Genomic DNA, 17285 nt, shown 5'->3' with positions numbered 1-17285 from the left:
ACCATCTCTCCCTACTATACCTGCTATCCCACAGCCACAGTCCCTTCCCAGAGGCTATTATCCCCCCACTGCTACTATAGGCACCATCTCTCCCTACTATACCTGCTATCCCACAGCCACAGTCCCTTCCCAGAGGCTATTATCCCCCCACTGCTACTATAGGCACCATCCCTCCCTACTATACCTGCTATCCCACAGCCACAGTCCCTTCCCAGAGGCTATTATCCCCCCACTGCTACTATAGGCACCATCTCTCCCTACTATACCTGCTATCCCACAGCCACAGTCCCTTCCCAGAGGCTATTATCCCCCCACTGCTACTATAGGCACCATCCCTCCCTACTATACCTGCTATCCCACAGCCACAGTCCCTTCCCAGAGGCTATTATCCCCCCACTGCTACTATAGGCACCATCTCTCCCTACTATACCTGCTATCCCACAGCCACAGTCCCTTCCCAGAGGCTATTATCCCCCCACTGCTACTATAGGCACCATCCCTCCCTACTATACCTGCTATCCCACAGCCACAGTCCCTTCCCAGAGGCTATTATCCCCCCACTGCTACTATAGGCACCATCTCTCCCTACTATACCTGCTATCCCACAGCCACAGTCCCTTCCCAGAGGCTATTATCCCCCCCACTGCTACTATAGGCACCATCTCTCCCTACTATACCTGCTATCCCACAGCCCCAGTCCCTTCCCAGAGGCTATTATCCCCACTGCTACTATAGGCACCATCTCTCCCTACTATACCTGCTATCCCACAGCCCCAGTCCCTTCCCAGAGGCTATTATCCCCACTGCTACTATAGGCACCATCTCTCCCTACTATACCTGCTATCCCACAGCCCCAGTCCCTTCCCAGAGGCTATTATCCCCACTGCTACTATAGGCACCATCTCTCCCTACTATACCTGCTATCCCACAGCCACAGTCCCTTCCCAAAGGCTATTATCCCCCCACTGCTACTATAGGCACCATCTCTCCCTACTATACCTGCTATCCCACAGCCCCAGTCCCTTCCCAGAGGCTATTATCCCCACTGCTACTATAGGCACCATCTCTCCTTACTATACCTGCTATCCCACAGCCCCAGTCCCTTCCCAGAGGCTATTATCCCACTGCTACTATAGGCACCATCTCTCCCTACTATACCTGCTATCCCACAGCCCCAGTCCCTTCCCAGAGGCTATTATCCCCACTGCTACTATAGGCACCATCTCTCCCTACTATACCTGCTATCCACAGCCACAGTCCCTTCCCAAAGGCTATTATCCCCCCACTGCTACTATAGGCACCATCTCTCCCTACTATACCTGCTATCCCACAGCCCCAGTCCCTTCCCAGAGGCTATTATCCCCACTGCTACTATAGGCACCATCTCTCCTTACTATACCTGCTATCCCACAGCCCCAGTCCCTTCCCAGAGGCTATTATCCCCACTGCTACTATAGGCACCATCTCTCCCTACTATACCTGCTATCCCACAGCCCCAGTCCCTTCCCAGAGGCTATTATCCCCACTGCTACTATAGGCACCATCTCTCCCTACTATACCTGCTATCCCACAGCCACAGTCCCTTCCCAGAGGCTATTATCCCCCCACTGCTACTATAGGCACCATCTCTCCCTACTATACCTGCTATCCCACAGCCCCAGTCCCTTCCCAGAGGCTATTATCCCCACTGCTACTATAGGCACCATCTCTCCCTACTATACCTGCTATCCCACAGCCCCAGTCCCTTCCCAGAGAGTGAGGGAGTAGGACAGTAGTAGTAACATAGCAGGCTCAGAGTAACAAGGCTGAGTAACCTGTGTTCTGACGTCAGTGCCCTGCCCCTCTCCCCACTCACACACTTGTTTGCTTGTTTCCCTAACAAGTTCTTGCCTTCGCCTTGGCCGTCACTCCCGCTCCTCCCCTCTCCTTATGAAGATTTAGTTTCGCCTGCTATAGTTCAGCTGGGAGCACAAGTGGGTTCGGCCATTAGGAGGAGTCGGAGAGGGGGCGGTAACGCTGAGACCGGTACAAAGTTCCAAAGCGCAAAATAGAATCAGCCAGACCGGGATTGTTAGATAAGGAGGAGGACTGTGTTGCTGCCTTTAGGATTTACCGTTGGGATTGTAACTGAGAAGGGAAGAGCTGCATTTTGCTTCCCAGGGGAGCTGCTAATGGCCCCGAGAGGGGAGAGCACTGGATATGCCCCCATGGCCAAACTCACCCTCTGCTTCTTCTGCATCTTCTTGTTGGTGAGTTACTTGTGTATCATTGTGCGCCTTCAATCATTTGCTACTGCTTGATTGTATGTAATTATCTTTTTGCTAATTGCTATGATCCTGCTATATTTTGGGGACCACATAGTTACATAGTAGCTGAGGTTGAAAAAAGTTCTCCCTTGGACAGTTATAGAAAGTGAAAGTCACTGTATGGGTCCAGTGTTAATAAACCCAGACCCCAAAGCAGAGTTCTGACCCGCTCCTGAACCCGCTAACCACCATTGAACTGAAAGTGCTGTTGCCAGAAACTAGGTGACGACATTAGAAGTGAGCGGCAGGCAAACAACAAACAAACAAACAAACAAACAACAGGCTAAGGAGTTATACTTATACTGAGACCCACCCCCCTGCACCTGTATTATTATTAACATTTATTTATAAAGCGCCATCATATTCCGCAGCGCTGTACAATAACCTGTACCCGCATCCACAGCTCCTACCAACAACCCATGGCTCCCAGGTGTATCGACATCCGAGATGAGTCTCTAGAAGTTAATTTAAACCTTTTGTCAGTGGTGGAACTGCCAGGGCATGCCCCTCTCCTGTGCAGACAAACATTTTGCCAAGGCCACGTTACGCCTGGTACTCTGCGGGACTCCATGAAGAAGCTGATGATATGGGGGCAGGGGGGGCCCTGAAGCCTGAATGCCTTTAGTTACACCATAATCCTGTAAAACACGCACTGGCAATCCATGGTCTATAGGTTTTGCTGAACTACAACTCTTAGAATTAAAGTGGCTGACAATTGGCCAGACACATTCCGTGAGTAGGCAGCCTCATAACAATTGGCCAGTGTTTGCAGTCTGGAATTCCCGGCCATTAAAAATCAACATGGTTTTGCTGAGCCGTCAGATATTGGAAGTTCTTACCCCAGCCTGACTCAGGACCCCTCTGCCTGCTTTATTGCTTCTTCTTATTAGCTGTGCATTTCTATGTTTATGAACCCCCAGCAACCAGCCATTTAAATTTCATTATATACAGTTAAAAAATTGTCCTAGATCTTTAATTTCTACCCTTTAGCAGAATCCTAATCCAATGAAATCCCCTTTTAAATGGGTTGTTTGCCATTAAATTAGCTTTTAGAATATGTAGAGAGTGCTATTCTTTTTTTTGCAATTGGTCTTTATTCGTGTTTTTTTTAATTATTTGGCTTTTTGTTCAGCAGCTCTCCAGTTTGGAATTTCAGCAGCTGCCTGGTTGCTTGGTACAATTTAACCTGGCAGGGGCGGGCCTAGCCGACCGGGCGCCCTAGGCAACCCAGTTGGCTACCTCGCCCTTGCACCTACATTGCGCGCACCCCGCCCCCCCAACCCCCATGTGTTTTGACGCGCATGCGCAGTCTGAACAGGGGGAGGGGCGTGATGCGGTGTGCGCTGCAAAGCGGCGCAATGCACTACTGATCGCATACTAGGGGTAGGCAGGAGACGCTCCTGCCTGGCGCCCCCCAATCGTTGCGCCCTAGGCAGCTGCCTCTTCTGCCTTCCCCTAGTTCCGGCCCTGCAACCTGGCAGTGGTTTGAATGAGAGACAGGTATATGAATAAAGGAGGGCCTAAATAGACAAGTGAAATAAAGTAACAATAAAATTGTAACCTCAAAGAGCAATAGTTTTTTGTTTTTTTTTTTGAAAACCCCTGTTTGAAAAAGTCAGAAAGTAAAATAATTTAAAAACTATTATATTATTAAAAAAAAGTCTAATTGAAAAGTTGGTTGTATAATATGCTGTTCTATTACACATGGTTCACTGATGGTGAACCACCCCTTTGAGACAGTCGGCCAATGGGGTTTATTTATTTGCAGTTGGAAGTGAGCACTATAGAATGATGCCGATACAGCCACTTTGGCACCTTTTTTATTGCAGTTTATTGGCATTATGTTGCCCATTAACTCATGGATAGATCGGTAGACCCATGGCACCCTGTACATATAAATCATGTGATAGCAGTTATGATAGTGTTGTACAAAGTACACCGCTTGATTTTGTTTTCAGCCTTTGGACCCTTGTCCTTCCTTTGTAGTCACAGGTCCCTTTTCTCTCTGCTGCTGATAAGCTTCCCCGTCATCTCTTCCTTGGATTGGCTTATTGTGCGCTATTTCAAGGACAAGTAACCCCCCCCCCCAAAAAAACCTTTTCATGTTCTTTTATCTTTCCATGTTCTTTATTATTTTTAGTTAACTAAGGGTGAAGAAAAACAGACAACACTATTAGTAGCAGCTGCTAAAATAGAAAATTCTCAGTATTGTCTATGGCAGGGTATTTTCTGGCATTTAGTAGCCTTGAAAAAGTAGCTGCTACTAGTAGCTCAGTGCGTTTTCACCCCTAAAGATCTTTTTATTATTTGGATTGATAAGATGCACTAATACCAGATGACGACGTTCCACCAGAAATTACCCAGGGGTGCATTTTACTCCGGTGGAACTTATCGAGTTGGATTACTGTGTAATTGAACAGTGCTTCATTACTGCTTTATAGTAAAATAAAAAAAATATGGATTTTGGTTTTTAATTAAATAGGCAGAAGGTATTTTGCAGTCTAAGTTCTGTTTTGCTCATGTTGAAAATTTTTTATACTATCTCTTTAAGACGAAAAAAAAATGCCGGGGCTTTGACTATGACCTTACATTGCGCTCCGATCAGTGCACATGTGATTCAGACCCCGGCCAGGAATGCTGACCATACTGTCAGGATAGTGCCATTAAAGCTGGCCATACACGTCCAGATCTTAGTCTTCTTCCGCCAAATGTTCGGATATTGGTCTTATGTTTAAATGCAATGATCTGAAACTAACATTCATACTGGAATTGTAGGATAAAGCCTTTAAAATACAAATCTACTAAACGAGCGATCACCATGGTAGGAAAATTATCGGATCAATAATTCGGAGCCAACACGTGTCCCGAAAATTTTACAAAACTAGATTTTGTGTGATTTAACTGGTACGTGTATGGCCAGCTTTACTCAAAGCTGTTACATTTATATTTTTCTCTGTTCCCAACAACAAATATAAACATCCATAGTTTAGTAATGTGTTGGGAACTACGGAATCCTGTGTGCCCGGCAAGCCCAGACTGGGATCCAGAATAGGCCCTGGCATTTCAACTACACAGTGGCCCAAACAGCCCCCCCCACCAGCCCAATAAATAGTGACTGTCTATGGCATCTTACAGCAGCCCCTCTGGCATTTGCCAGATTCCACAGATTGCCGGTCCGGGCCTGGTGCCTGGGCATGTCTGGATGGGGAAATTCTCGTTGCTGTGCTAAACCAACTAACAGTTGATAATTTAAAATAATTAACAATTAAATAAGAAAAGCTAAAGTCACTTGTGGGGTTAAAGTTGTTTTGATAATTTTAACTTTCAGTCTTCTTTAAGCTTTAAAGCTATGTGTACCCCCGCCCCCCCATTTACGTATGGCCTTCTCTCATCCGACAGGCAAGGGACTGGGTGATAGCGGTGACTTGTGGTTTCATGAACTTAAGATAGTAATTTCTTTCCCTTTAGTGTGACTACCTACTGCTGATTAAATATGACCGCTTTTGCGTACTTGTGGTGTCTGTGTAATGCCATGGTGCACGCAGTGGTTAATGTGCAAAGTCATAGTCGGAAGTGAAGAAATTGGGGAGTTTCTGTTCATTCCCTCGGTTACTGTTAGTTCATTCAGTAGCAAGAGAAACTGCAAACCCAGGTGCTATGGGTGACTGCAGGAAAAGGCACACACCTCGCATGTGTCTCGCTAGAACGCAACTCAGTTGCAATGTTGGTACATACTTGCCATACAATGTGCAAATGAACTGTTAGATTTCATCTGGTGATTCACTTTGTGCCGGCAGAAAGGCATTTTGGGGAGATTAGTTACCTGAGGTTAACCATAACTAATCTCCCTGTGAGCTATTGTCTTAAAAGAGGTTGTTCTCCTTGAAATGAACTTTTTATTATGTTGTTGCGAGTGCTTTTCTGAAACATTTTGCTATTTGTCTTCACTTTTTCTTTTGTGTGATTTTTTTTTTTTTTGTTTTTTGTTTTAAATATTTAGCTTAAATTCAGCAGCACTCCAGTTTTGGATTTTAGCAGCTATATGGTTGCTTGGGTCCAAATTACCCTAGCAACCAGGCAGTGGTTTGAATGAGAAACTGGAATATGAATAGGATTACCTTAACTTTTTAAGTACCACCTGCCATAAAATCCATAGGGCCAAAACTTAAGTATAAAGGAGAAGGAAAATCATTTTGGCATTTTACTGCCAATAGATTCGCCACATTAGAGCCACCTAGAACACTATATTTATTCTGCAGAAAGCTCCCACTGTTTGTTTAAGATAGCAGCTGCCATTTTAGCTTGGTCTTCATAGCTTCCTGCTGCAGCTCTAGCTGCTGGTAGCTCAAATTACACATTCTGATGGGAGGGGAGAGTGAGTTTTATGAAGTTTATGGGAGGAGGGAGCAGGAGAAGGGAAAGAGGAGAGAGCTACCCTGACTTCGGCCCCAGGAATGAAGGATTTTTCTGAGAGAGGAAGTCAGATACATAAGAACATGTTTACAAAAAAGGAGACAAGAAATCCTGTTTCTTTTGATAGAGGACTCAGTGCAGCGTTTCTGTGAGTGCTTATGGCCGTATTTACATACCTTTTTTGATAAAGTTACTTAGATGCAACAAATACTAATAAGAATTGAACAGTAGGCTACAATTTAGAAAACAAAATCAAAGACCTTATTGTTTGTAGTTGGTTGACCAATATTGATTATAAATTAGCCCTATATGTGTGAGAGAGAAAAGACATAGCCCAGGCCGGCCGCCAGTGATCAGTAGTGCACTGATAGGTACAAACCAGTGCAATGTTGCAATGCTATGTTCCTATGCTACATTAAACCCTGCTTGTTTGTTACAAAATATGCATAGTGCCATGTAAGCCATAGCAACCAATCGGAGATTTGCTTTAATTATCCCACCTTTAGTAGTATGTGCTGGATTTCTGTTTGCTTAAGGTGGCCGTACATGGGAAGATTGGCTTGTTTGGCGAGGTCGCCAAGCAAGTGGTTCTTCTCCCGATATGCCCACCGAAAGAGAAACAGAGTCTTTCAGTGAATGAACTTACAATGGAATGGACCAATGCTGCTCACTGGGGCCTGCAAGCTAAGGAGATGGTGGAACAACTGAAACATAAGGTTACTGGAAAGGACAGGAGATGAGTTTCTATGGTATGTAGGCTTGTGACAATCCATGGTGAATCTGCACAGGTGACTCTTTAGGGAGTGGACAAAGGTTTTGGCGGCAAGTTGAGAGCCTTGCTGTGGTGAATGGAAAAAGGTGACGTAAGGAGAAGAAAATGTACTAGAGAAACAGGTTCTGCATGATTTCTTTCATGCATTTTTTGGGACCGATAACTAGGTGTGTGTGAGAAGTGCGTAGTCAAGATGCATACAGTCACCGGATTATACTAGTTATGGGTTTCGAAAGCAACTTGCAGTAGTTACATGTTTATTATATGGAACACTAGCAGCAGCTTTATTGTAACTGGAACTGGTCCTCATAGATTCCCATCCGTTCACTTTTTTCAGATTTGATTGTCTGGTTGCTTGGAGTAGTGGAACGCCATTTTATTCTATGAGGGTGTTAGAACTCAGCGGCAGGACTGCGGGCTGAGTTGGTGCAGTCTGGTTAATTGGTACCTTGATTCATTATCTGTTGCTTATACTACATTCATGTTTCTGTGCAATGTATTATATGTGAGCAGGGTTTGTATCTTCTGCCTCTATCTACAGGCATTTCCTGCCCCGCACTGGGGAAAGTACAACATAATTTTGCAATACCTCTATAGAAAGAATGTCAGGGTGTATCCATATGCTATGAGGATAATGTCACTTACTGTACTGCACATTTCCCATGATGGTATTCACCCTTAGGCCTCTTGCCCAGAACAGACTGGTTTCCGAATACATTTAATGTCAAAGTTTACCAAAGTTGATTTCGGCATCCGTTCCAGTGCCTACAGCTCCATTTGCAGTGACTATTTGGATTGACTGACTGGGCTGCAGTCAATTGGCACCTCGATGGGCCCAAGGCCCACCCACCATACTGGTGTTAAGTTTGGGGTAATTGGCAGAAATTGCCTGATTTGGGCATCCACATGGGTGGCTGAATGGCATGGATGCCTTGGTACATGACAGCTAATCTGAATGGAAAGCTGCAGAGAGTTCCTCATATATGTAGTAGGGGCACATGAGATTAAAGTCAATTCTCTATATGGGGACTTAGTAAGTCAACGTTCCTACTGCCCCCAGTGAGATCCTCCTGTAAATTTTGGGCATTTCCCTACTGGGTACTGAGTGCTCCAGTAGAGAACATTATTAGAACATGCCTAGTGCAGGTTAGTTTGGCACACAAGCTCACAATCGGGCTTGCTATGTACTCTCAGTATTCTGCTAAGGCCTGTGTAAGTTCTCCCAGTGGCTGTTACTGTGTTGCACAAAGCGCGTGCGGATTCTTTTGCCTGTGAGTCCCAAGGTAAACGATGTACCTTTCGTAATATCTCTCTTATTGCACAGCTCTGCTCGGTTGCCAGGCAAAACAATGACAAAGCAGCTCTCAACAGGTCTTTCAGGGACAGATATTCTAAAGCAAATATTATGGAATTGTGTGTGTGCACTTACCCAGGGCAGGGGAGACAGGGGCTATTATTAACTGCTGTATTCTCTCTCCCCAGGCGGCCCCCATCACCAATGGACTTCCATTATCCTCTGATTTGTATTACCAGGAAGGGAATATCCGGTGTCTGAGATGCCCTGCAGGTAACCACTATTCTCCTGCTTCTGTAGGCTTGACTGCCATGTGCTTGTACATATACACTCTGGGAAACCGCTGTATGTTCTTATTAGCATTCATCTGTCTAGCTTTCTTTCTGTTCTGCAACTTGCCATGTAAGACTCTCTCTGGTTGCATGGTTCATCCCACTTCTTAAACCCTCTCCTTGTCTCTTTCCATGTTTTGACTTCTGTGTGTGACTTCATTTGTAGGGACGTTTGTGGAAAAACCCTGCACAAAGCCGGACACAATTGGAGAATGTTCTTCCTGCCACACAGGTTCCACGTATAGTGAAGGTCCAACTGGGCTGGACCACTGTCTCACCTGTTTGAGGTGTCGGGATGGTAAGTGTTTGTATCTGTCGGCAGGGCCGGAAATAGGGGTAGGCAGAAGAGGCAGCTGCCTAGGGCGCAACGATTGGGGGGCGCCAGGCAGGAGCCTCTCCTGCCTACCCCTAGTGCTACTTTGTCATTGCCTCCACCGCTTGTCATTAGCAGTGGAGGTAATGACCGATCTAATCGCACCGCCCCCCCTGCACCTCCTCCTGTGCTTTGGCGCGCATGCGCCATTCGGGGGGGGGGGGGCGGGGAGGTGGGCGGAATTGGCCGACCGGGTTGCCTAGGGCGCCCGGTTGGCTTGGCCCGCCCCTGTCTGTCTGTCTATATAGCTGCCTTGTGTGTGTGGGTCTGTAAGAAATGCACCAAATCTCTGCTACTGCTTAGGATACAGCCAAGATTTCAGATTGGTGTTGGCGGAGAGGGTGTAGTTAATGTGAATTTATTGCCCTGGACTAACAAAATTGTGATACTTAGCATGTGTATCTCGCACAGAGTCTGAGCGCACAGATTAAAAGGAGGAAGCAGTGAAAAGGAGAGATTAATGTCAGAGAGGAAATGTGTAGGAACAGGAACGCGATGTAAGACAATGAGAGGAAAGGGAGAGAAGAGGCTGATAGCCACAGATGTGGTACTGGGGGGGGGGGGGGTCGTACAGTGGAAGGAGCAGAAACCAGTAACATAGATGGGTTTACAGAGGCATTAACCAATTCCACACAACTGATTTCAGAACCCCATCCTGATAGGGCCTTGATTACATATGTGTATATGAACTGGCAGAGACCAACGCAGTCTGTTCTGATTCATCTTCCAAGCACAGAAGTTGTGAGGGAAACAGGTTGTGCTCAGTGACTGCCGTTAGCACGTGCCTAGAATCTCTGCGCTGCCCTTAAGGGATTCTTTTGCAGAAAGAGTATTCTCTCTATTAAAGGGGATCTTTCACACCTCACACCCCACCGCTTAAAATCTGACACTTTCTCTGAACTCTCATGTGGAGAGAAAGGGAACCTGGGCAAGAGAAGCGGTTACGTGGAGAAATGAAGTTCATTGGCAAGGAAATGTGCCTTGTGGTTGCTGATCCTGTGATACATTCCTATTGAATCATGGGGAAATGGGCGGAGCCCTTAGTACATTTTATTTTTTATTGTATAGCTGCCGTGTTTTGTTTGTTCCTGTGCGATGTCATGTGACACGGTGAGACAGAATTAGCTGGCTATATCCTGGGCAGAATGAAAAACACCTGAAATAGAGTAAAACAGGAAGAGCTGAGCAGTGATGGGACAAGGCAGAAACCATTATTGGGCAATTGTTTCATAGAAAATAAATTAAAGATTCTTGCTGTTTCCTTATTCATAATGAAATTGGTTATGTAAAAGCACATGGTGCCTTGCACTTGTCACACCTGGGGTTTTCCGGATAAGGGATCTTTCCGTAATTTGGATCACCATAACTTAATTCTGCTAAAAATCATAGGCTTGTTTTGCCTCCAATGAGGATTAATTATATCTTTGGGATCAAGTACAGGTACTGTTTTATTATTACAGAGAAAAGGGAATCATTTAACCATTAAATAAACCCAATAGGGCTGTTCTGCCCCCAATAAGGGGTAATTATATCTTAGTTGGGATCAAGTACAGGTACTGTTTATTATTACAGAGAAAAGGGAATCATTTAACCATTAAATAAACCCAATAGGACTGTTCTGCCCCCAATAATGGGTAATTATATCTTAGTTGGGATCAAGTACAGGTACTGTTTTATTATTACAGAGAAAAGGGAATCATTTAACCATTAAATAAACCCAATAGGGCTGTTCTGCCCCCAATAAGGGGTAATTATATCTTAGTTGGGATCAAGTACAGGTACTGTTTTATTATTACAGAGAAAAGGGAATCATTTAACCATTAAATAAACCCAATAGGGCTGTTCTGCCCCCAATAAGGGGTAATTATATCTTAGTTGGGATCAAGTACAGGTACTGTTTTATTATTACAGAGAAAAGGGAATCATTTAACCATGAAATAAACCCAATAGGGCTGTTCTGCCCCAATAAGGGGTAATTATATCTTAGTTGGGATCAAGTACAGGTACTGTTTTATTATTACAGAGAAAAAGGAAATCCTTTTTAAAAATGGGAATTATTTGTTTATAATGGAGTCTATGGGAGATGGCCTTTCCGTAATTTGGAACTTTTTGGATAACGGGTTTCCGGATAAGGGATCCCATACCTGTACTTCAAATGGCATATTTTCTGTATGGGATTATCCAATTGCACACGTAGATATATGCACACATCACATGCAGATGTTTTTACAATACAAACATGAAAAGGTTTTATTTTTATGAAACTTATAACTGACTGAATGATCCCCCTGTGATGCACATAAGCTAAGTGCGAGCCTACCTGTTTGCTGCCTCCCTGTATATAAGCCTATAGTATATGTTTAACCTGTTGCTGGAGGGCCTTGATTTTACTAAAGTTCTCTCCCCACCCTGTGTACATGCAGATCAGGAGGAGGTGCGACCCTGCACAGCCACTCAAAATGCAGAATGTCGTTGCAAGAAAGGTACTTACTGCCCCATTGATCACCCCTGCGAAGTGTGCCTCACGTGTACCGAAAAGTAAGTAGTCTTCAAACTTGTAACGTTTTTAGTATATGGATCTAACATTCATTACTTATAGTTATCTGCCTGCATTCCATGTAACTGCATGTTGTCATTTTGCCTCTAGGTGCCCCCCAGGCCAGGAACTGCAGTTCCCGTGTAACTCGACATCAGATAGCCAGTGTGGACCTGCTGAAAGTGGTACGTTTCCTCGTTGTGGGCCTAGGGCCCACCCGGGAACCTCCCATCCAGGGCCCTACTTCATTTAGAGCAGCGGGGGCAAGGGCTAAGATTGGCTATTAGGCAGCCTCTATGCACACTATCAGCTTACAGGGGCTTTATTTGGTAGTAAATCTTGTTTTTATTCAACCAAAACTTGCCCCCAAGTCAGGAATTCAAAAATAACTCCCTGGTTTGGGGGTTTTGGGGAGCAACAGCCAAGGGTTTGGTGACATGTTGCCTCCGACCCACTGGTTGGGGATCACTGATTTAGAGAGAGACGGTGCCAAATGGTGTAGTGATTATAAAAGCTTATGGTGGAAATAAGAAAGGCCTAATGGGAGTTTTCCCAAAATGGGGCCCTCTGGGAAATCCTCTGGTACCTTGGCAGCCAGTCTGACCCTGAGTTTCCTCTCCAGTTCTTTTCAGTGAATGTGTCTCCTGTATGGACAGCCGAATAGATGTATCCGTGTGCCTTCATCCATACAAGTTTATGGAAGGGGTTAAACTAAGCTGGTCCATTCATCTATCCCCTGTTTTAGAAGGTCTGCTCATCCCACATGTGCGATTAGTTTTATATGGCACATGCCCATATGCTGAGTACATTTTATACACAACACCGACCTCCAAGTTGCCCTCTATTATGCTCATTTTTGTAGCAGGAAGGTATAAGTAATGTCTTGTAATACACGGGTTATTACTATGAGAAGTGTTCTTCAATGGATTATTGTATTTATAATAAAGCATATTTTGTACAGAGAGACCGGATAAATAGAAAGCCTTTTTTTTTTTTTTTTTTACTTTTTTTTTTACTCCTGCCCTCACTTTGCATGTTATCCTATCCCAAGTAGGGAAACATGAGGTTATGTTAGAGAAAAATCCTATTATTATTATCCCCCAAATCCTTGCAATACTTATCCCAAACTGTTTCTACAGGATCATGGATAGTCTGGCTCTGGCTGGTACTTCCATTGCTTCTACTGGTTCTCATTGTCGTCGTCCTGTGTAAATGTCGAAAGCAGTGCAAAGGTGAGAATGAGCTCCATTGTGCTTTGGGCTTGGGCAGGGGGGATGGATGCACTAGGAATGGAGAGTGAATTGGACAAAGTCGTGGCAGGGTTTAAACTGTAAACCTTGCCAAGACTTTGTCCCATTCACTCTCCCATCTCCTTAACTTTAGAGTGAATGGGGGAACAGTGGAACAGTAAATCTTCCAGTAACCAAGCAATGAAGAATGAATGGGGCAGTGTCCTGGCAGAAGATGATGCTTGCAGCAGTGCTTAGGCAGTGGCCAATGAAAGGAGGAGGGAATTGCCAGGGGGCTGGCCGTTGGGTTGGGGAAAGTGAGTGAAAAGATCACTTGCTGAGGAGAGTGATGGAATGGCATAGTGTTTGGCAGAAGAGAGTGAGGGAATAGCATAGCGTTTGGCAGAAGAGTGAGGGAATGGCATAGCGTTTGGCAGAAGAGAGTGAGGGAATGGCATAGCGTTTGGCAGAAGAGAGTGAGGGAATGGCATAGCGTTTGGCAGAAGAGAGTGAGGGAATGGCATAGCGTTTGGCAGAAGAGAGTGAGGGAATGGCAGAGTGCTTGGCAGAAGAGAGTGAGGGAATGGCAGAGTGCTTGGGAAGAGGTGAGAGTGTAAATGGACCAGTGTTTGGGTGGGGGGACAGGGGTGAGGGAATAGGCTTGCATTTGGGTTGCTCACTACTGACCTTTTTAATTGTTGTTTTTTTTTTTTTTTTTAATTTCTAGATGATCTCTGTTGCGTTCTGGTAAGAAATAATTATAGACTTTTATACATGTTGGTACACATAGAACCAGTTGTATGAACTTTGGTCCCTGTGAACTTCATTTCCCTTTGTTCCCCCCCCCCCTCCCACACACAAATTTATGTAGCTTCCCGTGTGGCATGTCTTGCCTGTCTGTATCTGTACAACACTGTGTTCAAGGCTTGTTCTGTATACACAGAGCTTCCTCTCTTCATGTGTCTCCAAGATAACTGAAAACCCAGGCAGAGAAGAGAATCCCCTGATACCGGTGCAGCTGGCATTCGCAAGAGAAATGGATCGTGAGGAGCAAGAAACAAGTGAGTACAGCCTGTGAGTGAGTACAGCCTGTGAGTGAGTACACTTAGTGCTAGCCCACTGGCCCACAGCATGGATCCTGCTGAATGCAGCGCTGGTAGCACCTTCACACAAGCTAGAGCAGGAAAAGGGGGAAAATACTCTTAATACCCCCCCCCCCCCCTTGCCTTGGGACATAGGCAATATACCCTTGTGCCCTGCCATGCTTTCAGGCCTATAACATAACCTCTCCTTTCCTTGTCCCACAGTATTCCGCCAAACCTGGGACCTCTTTGTTGAACATGTGCCGATGGAAAAATGGGCTCAATTCATGCGAAGCCTGCGTCTCTCTGACAACACAGTTTGGGAAGCCAAGGAGAATAACAGAGACAATGCCAGAGAGCAGAATATTGCCATGTTACGGGCCTGGTACCAGCAGAATCCCGGGGATGTTAATGACCTGCTCGCCTCTCTGCATGACATTAATCTACACACCCCTGCCAGAACCATCGCCAGCATACTTGTGCAGAAAGGAGACTATGTTGAGATAAACTAGAGACTTTATATTTATGTACGTAATTAAATATTTATTTTTTTGTAATAAAATTAAAAACTCTTACCAAAAAAAACAGAACAAAAAGTAAATACCCCCAAAAAAGTCTTCTATTTCTATTTATTTCCAAATGTCAGTGAACATGTGACTGTTTGGAAAAAGGTTTTATCCAAAAACTAGTGGGTAAAACTGGTTATGTGTTGTCGGATCTTTGCTCTGAAATCATGGCCAAATCAGGCTGACCCAATTGTATGGCCTTTGGCTCTGCAGGACAGGGACAAGCCTTTGCAACCAGCAATGACAGAAGATTAGGGGACCTGGGGGGATTTGTGCCAGAGTCAGTTATTTTGATGCATTTTGTTTGTGCCGAAGTCAGTTGAGTGAGCTCTAGTACATCATCTAGGAAAGGGAGACCCTTCTAAAGATCATTTGGTTCTTTTCTGCCATCAGATTTTCTGTTGGTACTTCCTGTATTGCCTAAATGAGCCAATGGCCTTGTGCTTATCTATGATATTGAAATGAATTCTTCAGAGCCAAGCACTCTGCCTGCATTCTGTGCCAGCACCTCAGCGCTAAGGAATGTTTGGCACCTGTTTCCCTGGTCGCACCCTACTGTCTCATGACAGATCTCAGGAAGCGGAATGTTCCATGAAGTGATATTTTAGTGTTCTTGATAAATCGTCCCCTTTGCCAGGTGAGAGGAGAGAGGGATATTGCTTTATATAAATAAATATCTGTTCAAGATGCAAGAAAGTATAATAAAGGCAACAGATTCTCCAGCATAATGGCATCTGTTATAGAACCCAATAATTGATGGCATCACTGTCCTGTACATTTAACTCTTCCTGTACTGCACAACCTATCGCAGAGGAACAACAGTGCTCTTAGGACTGATAGTCACGGGGAGAAACTCACTTGGACATGGGGTGGGGGAGCAGAAACCACCAAAGTACCATAAAACTGCTCCTCCCAAAACACGTCTTCCTACCCAACTCTCCCCCCCCCCCCAGGTCCTGCAGTCTACATTGGCCTCCCCACCTTCTTCCCAAAGCCAGTCACATGGCACCCCTTTCCAACCGCACACAAATAAGCTGTGGGGAAAATGGGGGTGAGGGAGGGATAATGAAGACATTGGAAATAACTCAGGGATGGGGCAGGGAAAGAACTGAACAGAAAATTAAAGGGAACACTCAAGAGACGAAAGGGAGAGAAGGTCAGTAACCAGGGCTGAATTTAATTTTCGGGCACCCAGAGGCTGTCCCCATTCCCTGCCCCTTCAGGATCGCATACATGCACATTCTTGTAGGTTGCATATGCACTGGGGACAGGACACGCTAAGGTTTTCTGCACGTCCCGTTCCCAGTGCTCCGTATGTGAGCACACTTTACATGTGGCTGGGCGGCACGCTGCCCCATAATTTATGCCACCCTAGGCCCGAGCCTTTGTGGCCTCACCACAAATCTGGGTCTGTCAGTAACAGAACAAAGGCAGGGCTGCTTTAAGGTACCAGCAGGCCATGGGCAAAATTTCATTGGTGGGCCCCAACTGTTCCAAGAATAGAATAACCATCAAGTTTAATATACTGTATTATGGCAGGCAGTGAAGAAATGGTCTGCGCTTACTGTAGTAAACATGATCCCCAGGTGTGCCACCCTGAACCAACAGCCAAAGTGGCGATGCCACAAGGAAATATCGTGTAGATGTAGAGCATTTCCAGTTGATTATAATGAGGGGTCTGCCATCTCTGTAGGATGCTTCTGCCAAATGTTATCCCACATGAGAGATGTGCTAATGGGCCTCCTATACTAGTTGGCCCTGGGCAGATGCCCCTTTTGCCCATTTATGAGAAGGGCTCTGCAGTGATTTGCTGGCCTCAACTTGTCCTGTGTCTGCACTGAGAGGCACTGCATCTGCCTGGATACACACAGAGCGGCTTTCAGCATGGAAATGTGCATTATTGTGCAAAAAACCCATTCTGTGTGTCTGTACCCAGGCGGATGCAGTGATATGGGCTGATCAGATAAAAGACCTTTCCTGGCAGAAGGCATATAAGGCATTGCTGGTATTCTGATTGGGGGCCCCAAATATACTGCTCCAATCTCAAAGTCTGGGAACACATGGCTGTTCCAAAGGGAATGCTGGGTTGAATACACCAAGATTTCAGCTCATCCCTGTGCCATGCATTTGCCTTTAGTGCTACTTTATAAAGGGCTATGTTGGGAGGAACATGGGGGGGCTGCAGGGGTTTCAGGTACTTCTGTTCTCTAGAAACATTCTGTTTCCGAGAAGTATTTTTCATTTTCTTACAAAGCTCTTGAGCTGCCTGTCGCTTCCCCCAAAGGAAATTCAGTCAGGAAGGAGATCATGTGAGGAGCTGAGTCACACCGGCGTTGGGTGCAAGTTCCACATAATAGCCGCGCTGAGGGCTGGAACGGAGCA

At 45.4% G+C, this 17285-nt stretch overlaps 1 protein-coding gene across 2 annotated transcripts; it reads left to right on the top strand.

The window, feature by feature from the left end:
* The first annotated feature begins 1975 nt into the window (after positions 1–1975).
* Positions 1976–15496, top strand: tnfrsf10b (tumor necrosis factor receptor superfamily member 10b). Of its 2 annotated transcripts, none has more exons than XM_018092022.2 (9): positions 1976–2249; positions 8974–9058; positions 9284–9415; positions 11914–12028; positions 12138–12211; positions 13166–13258; positions 13983–14002; positions 14226–14316; positions 14563–15496. In XM_018092022.2, exons 1-9 carry the CDS (start codon positions 2172–2174, stop codon positions 14847–14849), a joined length of 975 nt encoding a protein of 324 aa, XP_017947511.1. In that variant the 5' UTR covers positions 1976–2171; the 3' UTR covers positions 14850–15496. The 2 variants fall into 2 exon arrangements, with proteins under 2 accessions (XP_017947511.1, NP_001004894.1); NM_001004894.1 differs by having other exon boundaries at positions 2071–2249; positions 14199–14316; positions 14563–14951.
* The last annotated feature ends 1789 nt before the right edge of the window (positions 15497–17285 follow it).

This window comes from Xenopus tropicalis, chromosome 3 (assembly GCF_000004195.4).
Source record: "Xenopus tropicalis strain Nigerian chromosome 3, UCB_Xtro_10.0, whole genome shotgun sequence".
NCBI lineage: Eukaryota > Metazoa > Chordata > Amphibia > Anura > Pipidae > Xenopus > Xenopus tropicalis.
The sequence above is the reverse complement of the archived record's forward strand: the minus strand, read 5'-3'. Positions and strand labels throughout refer to the sequence as shown.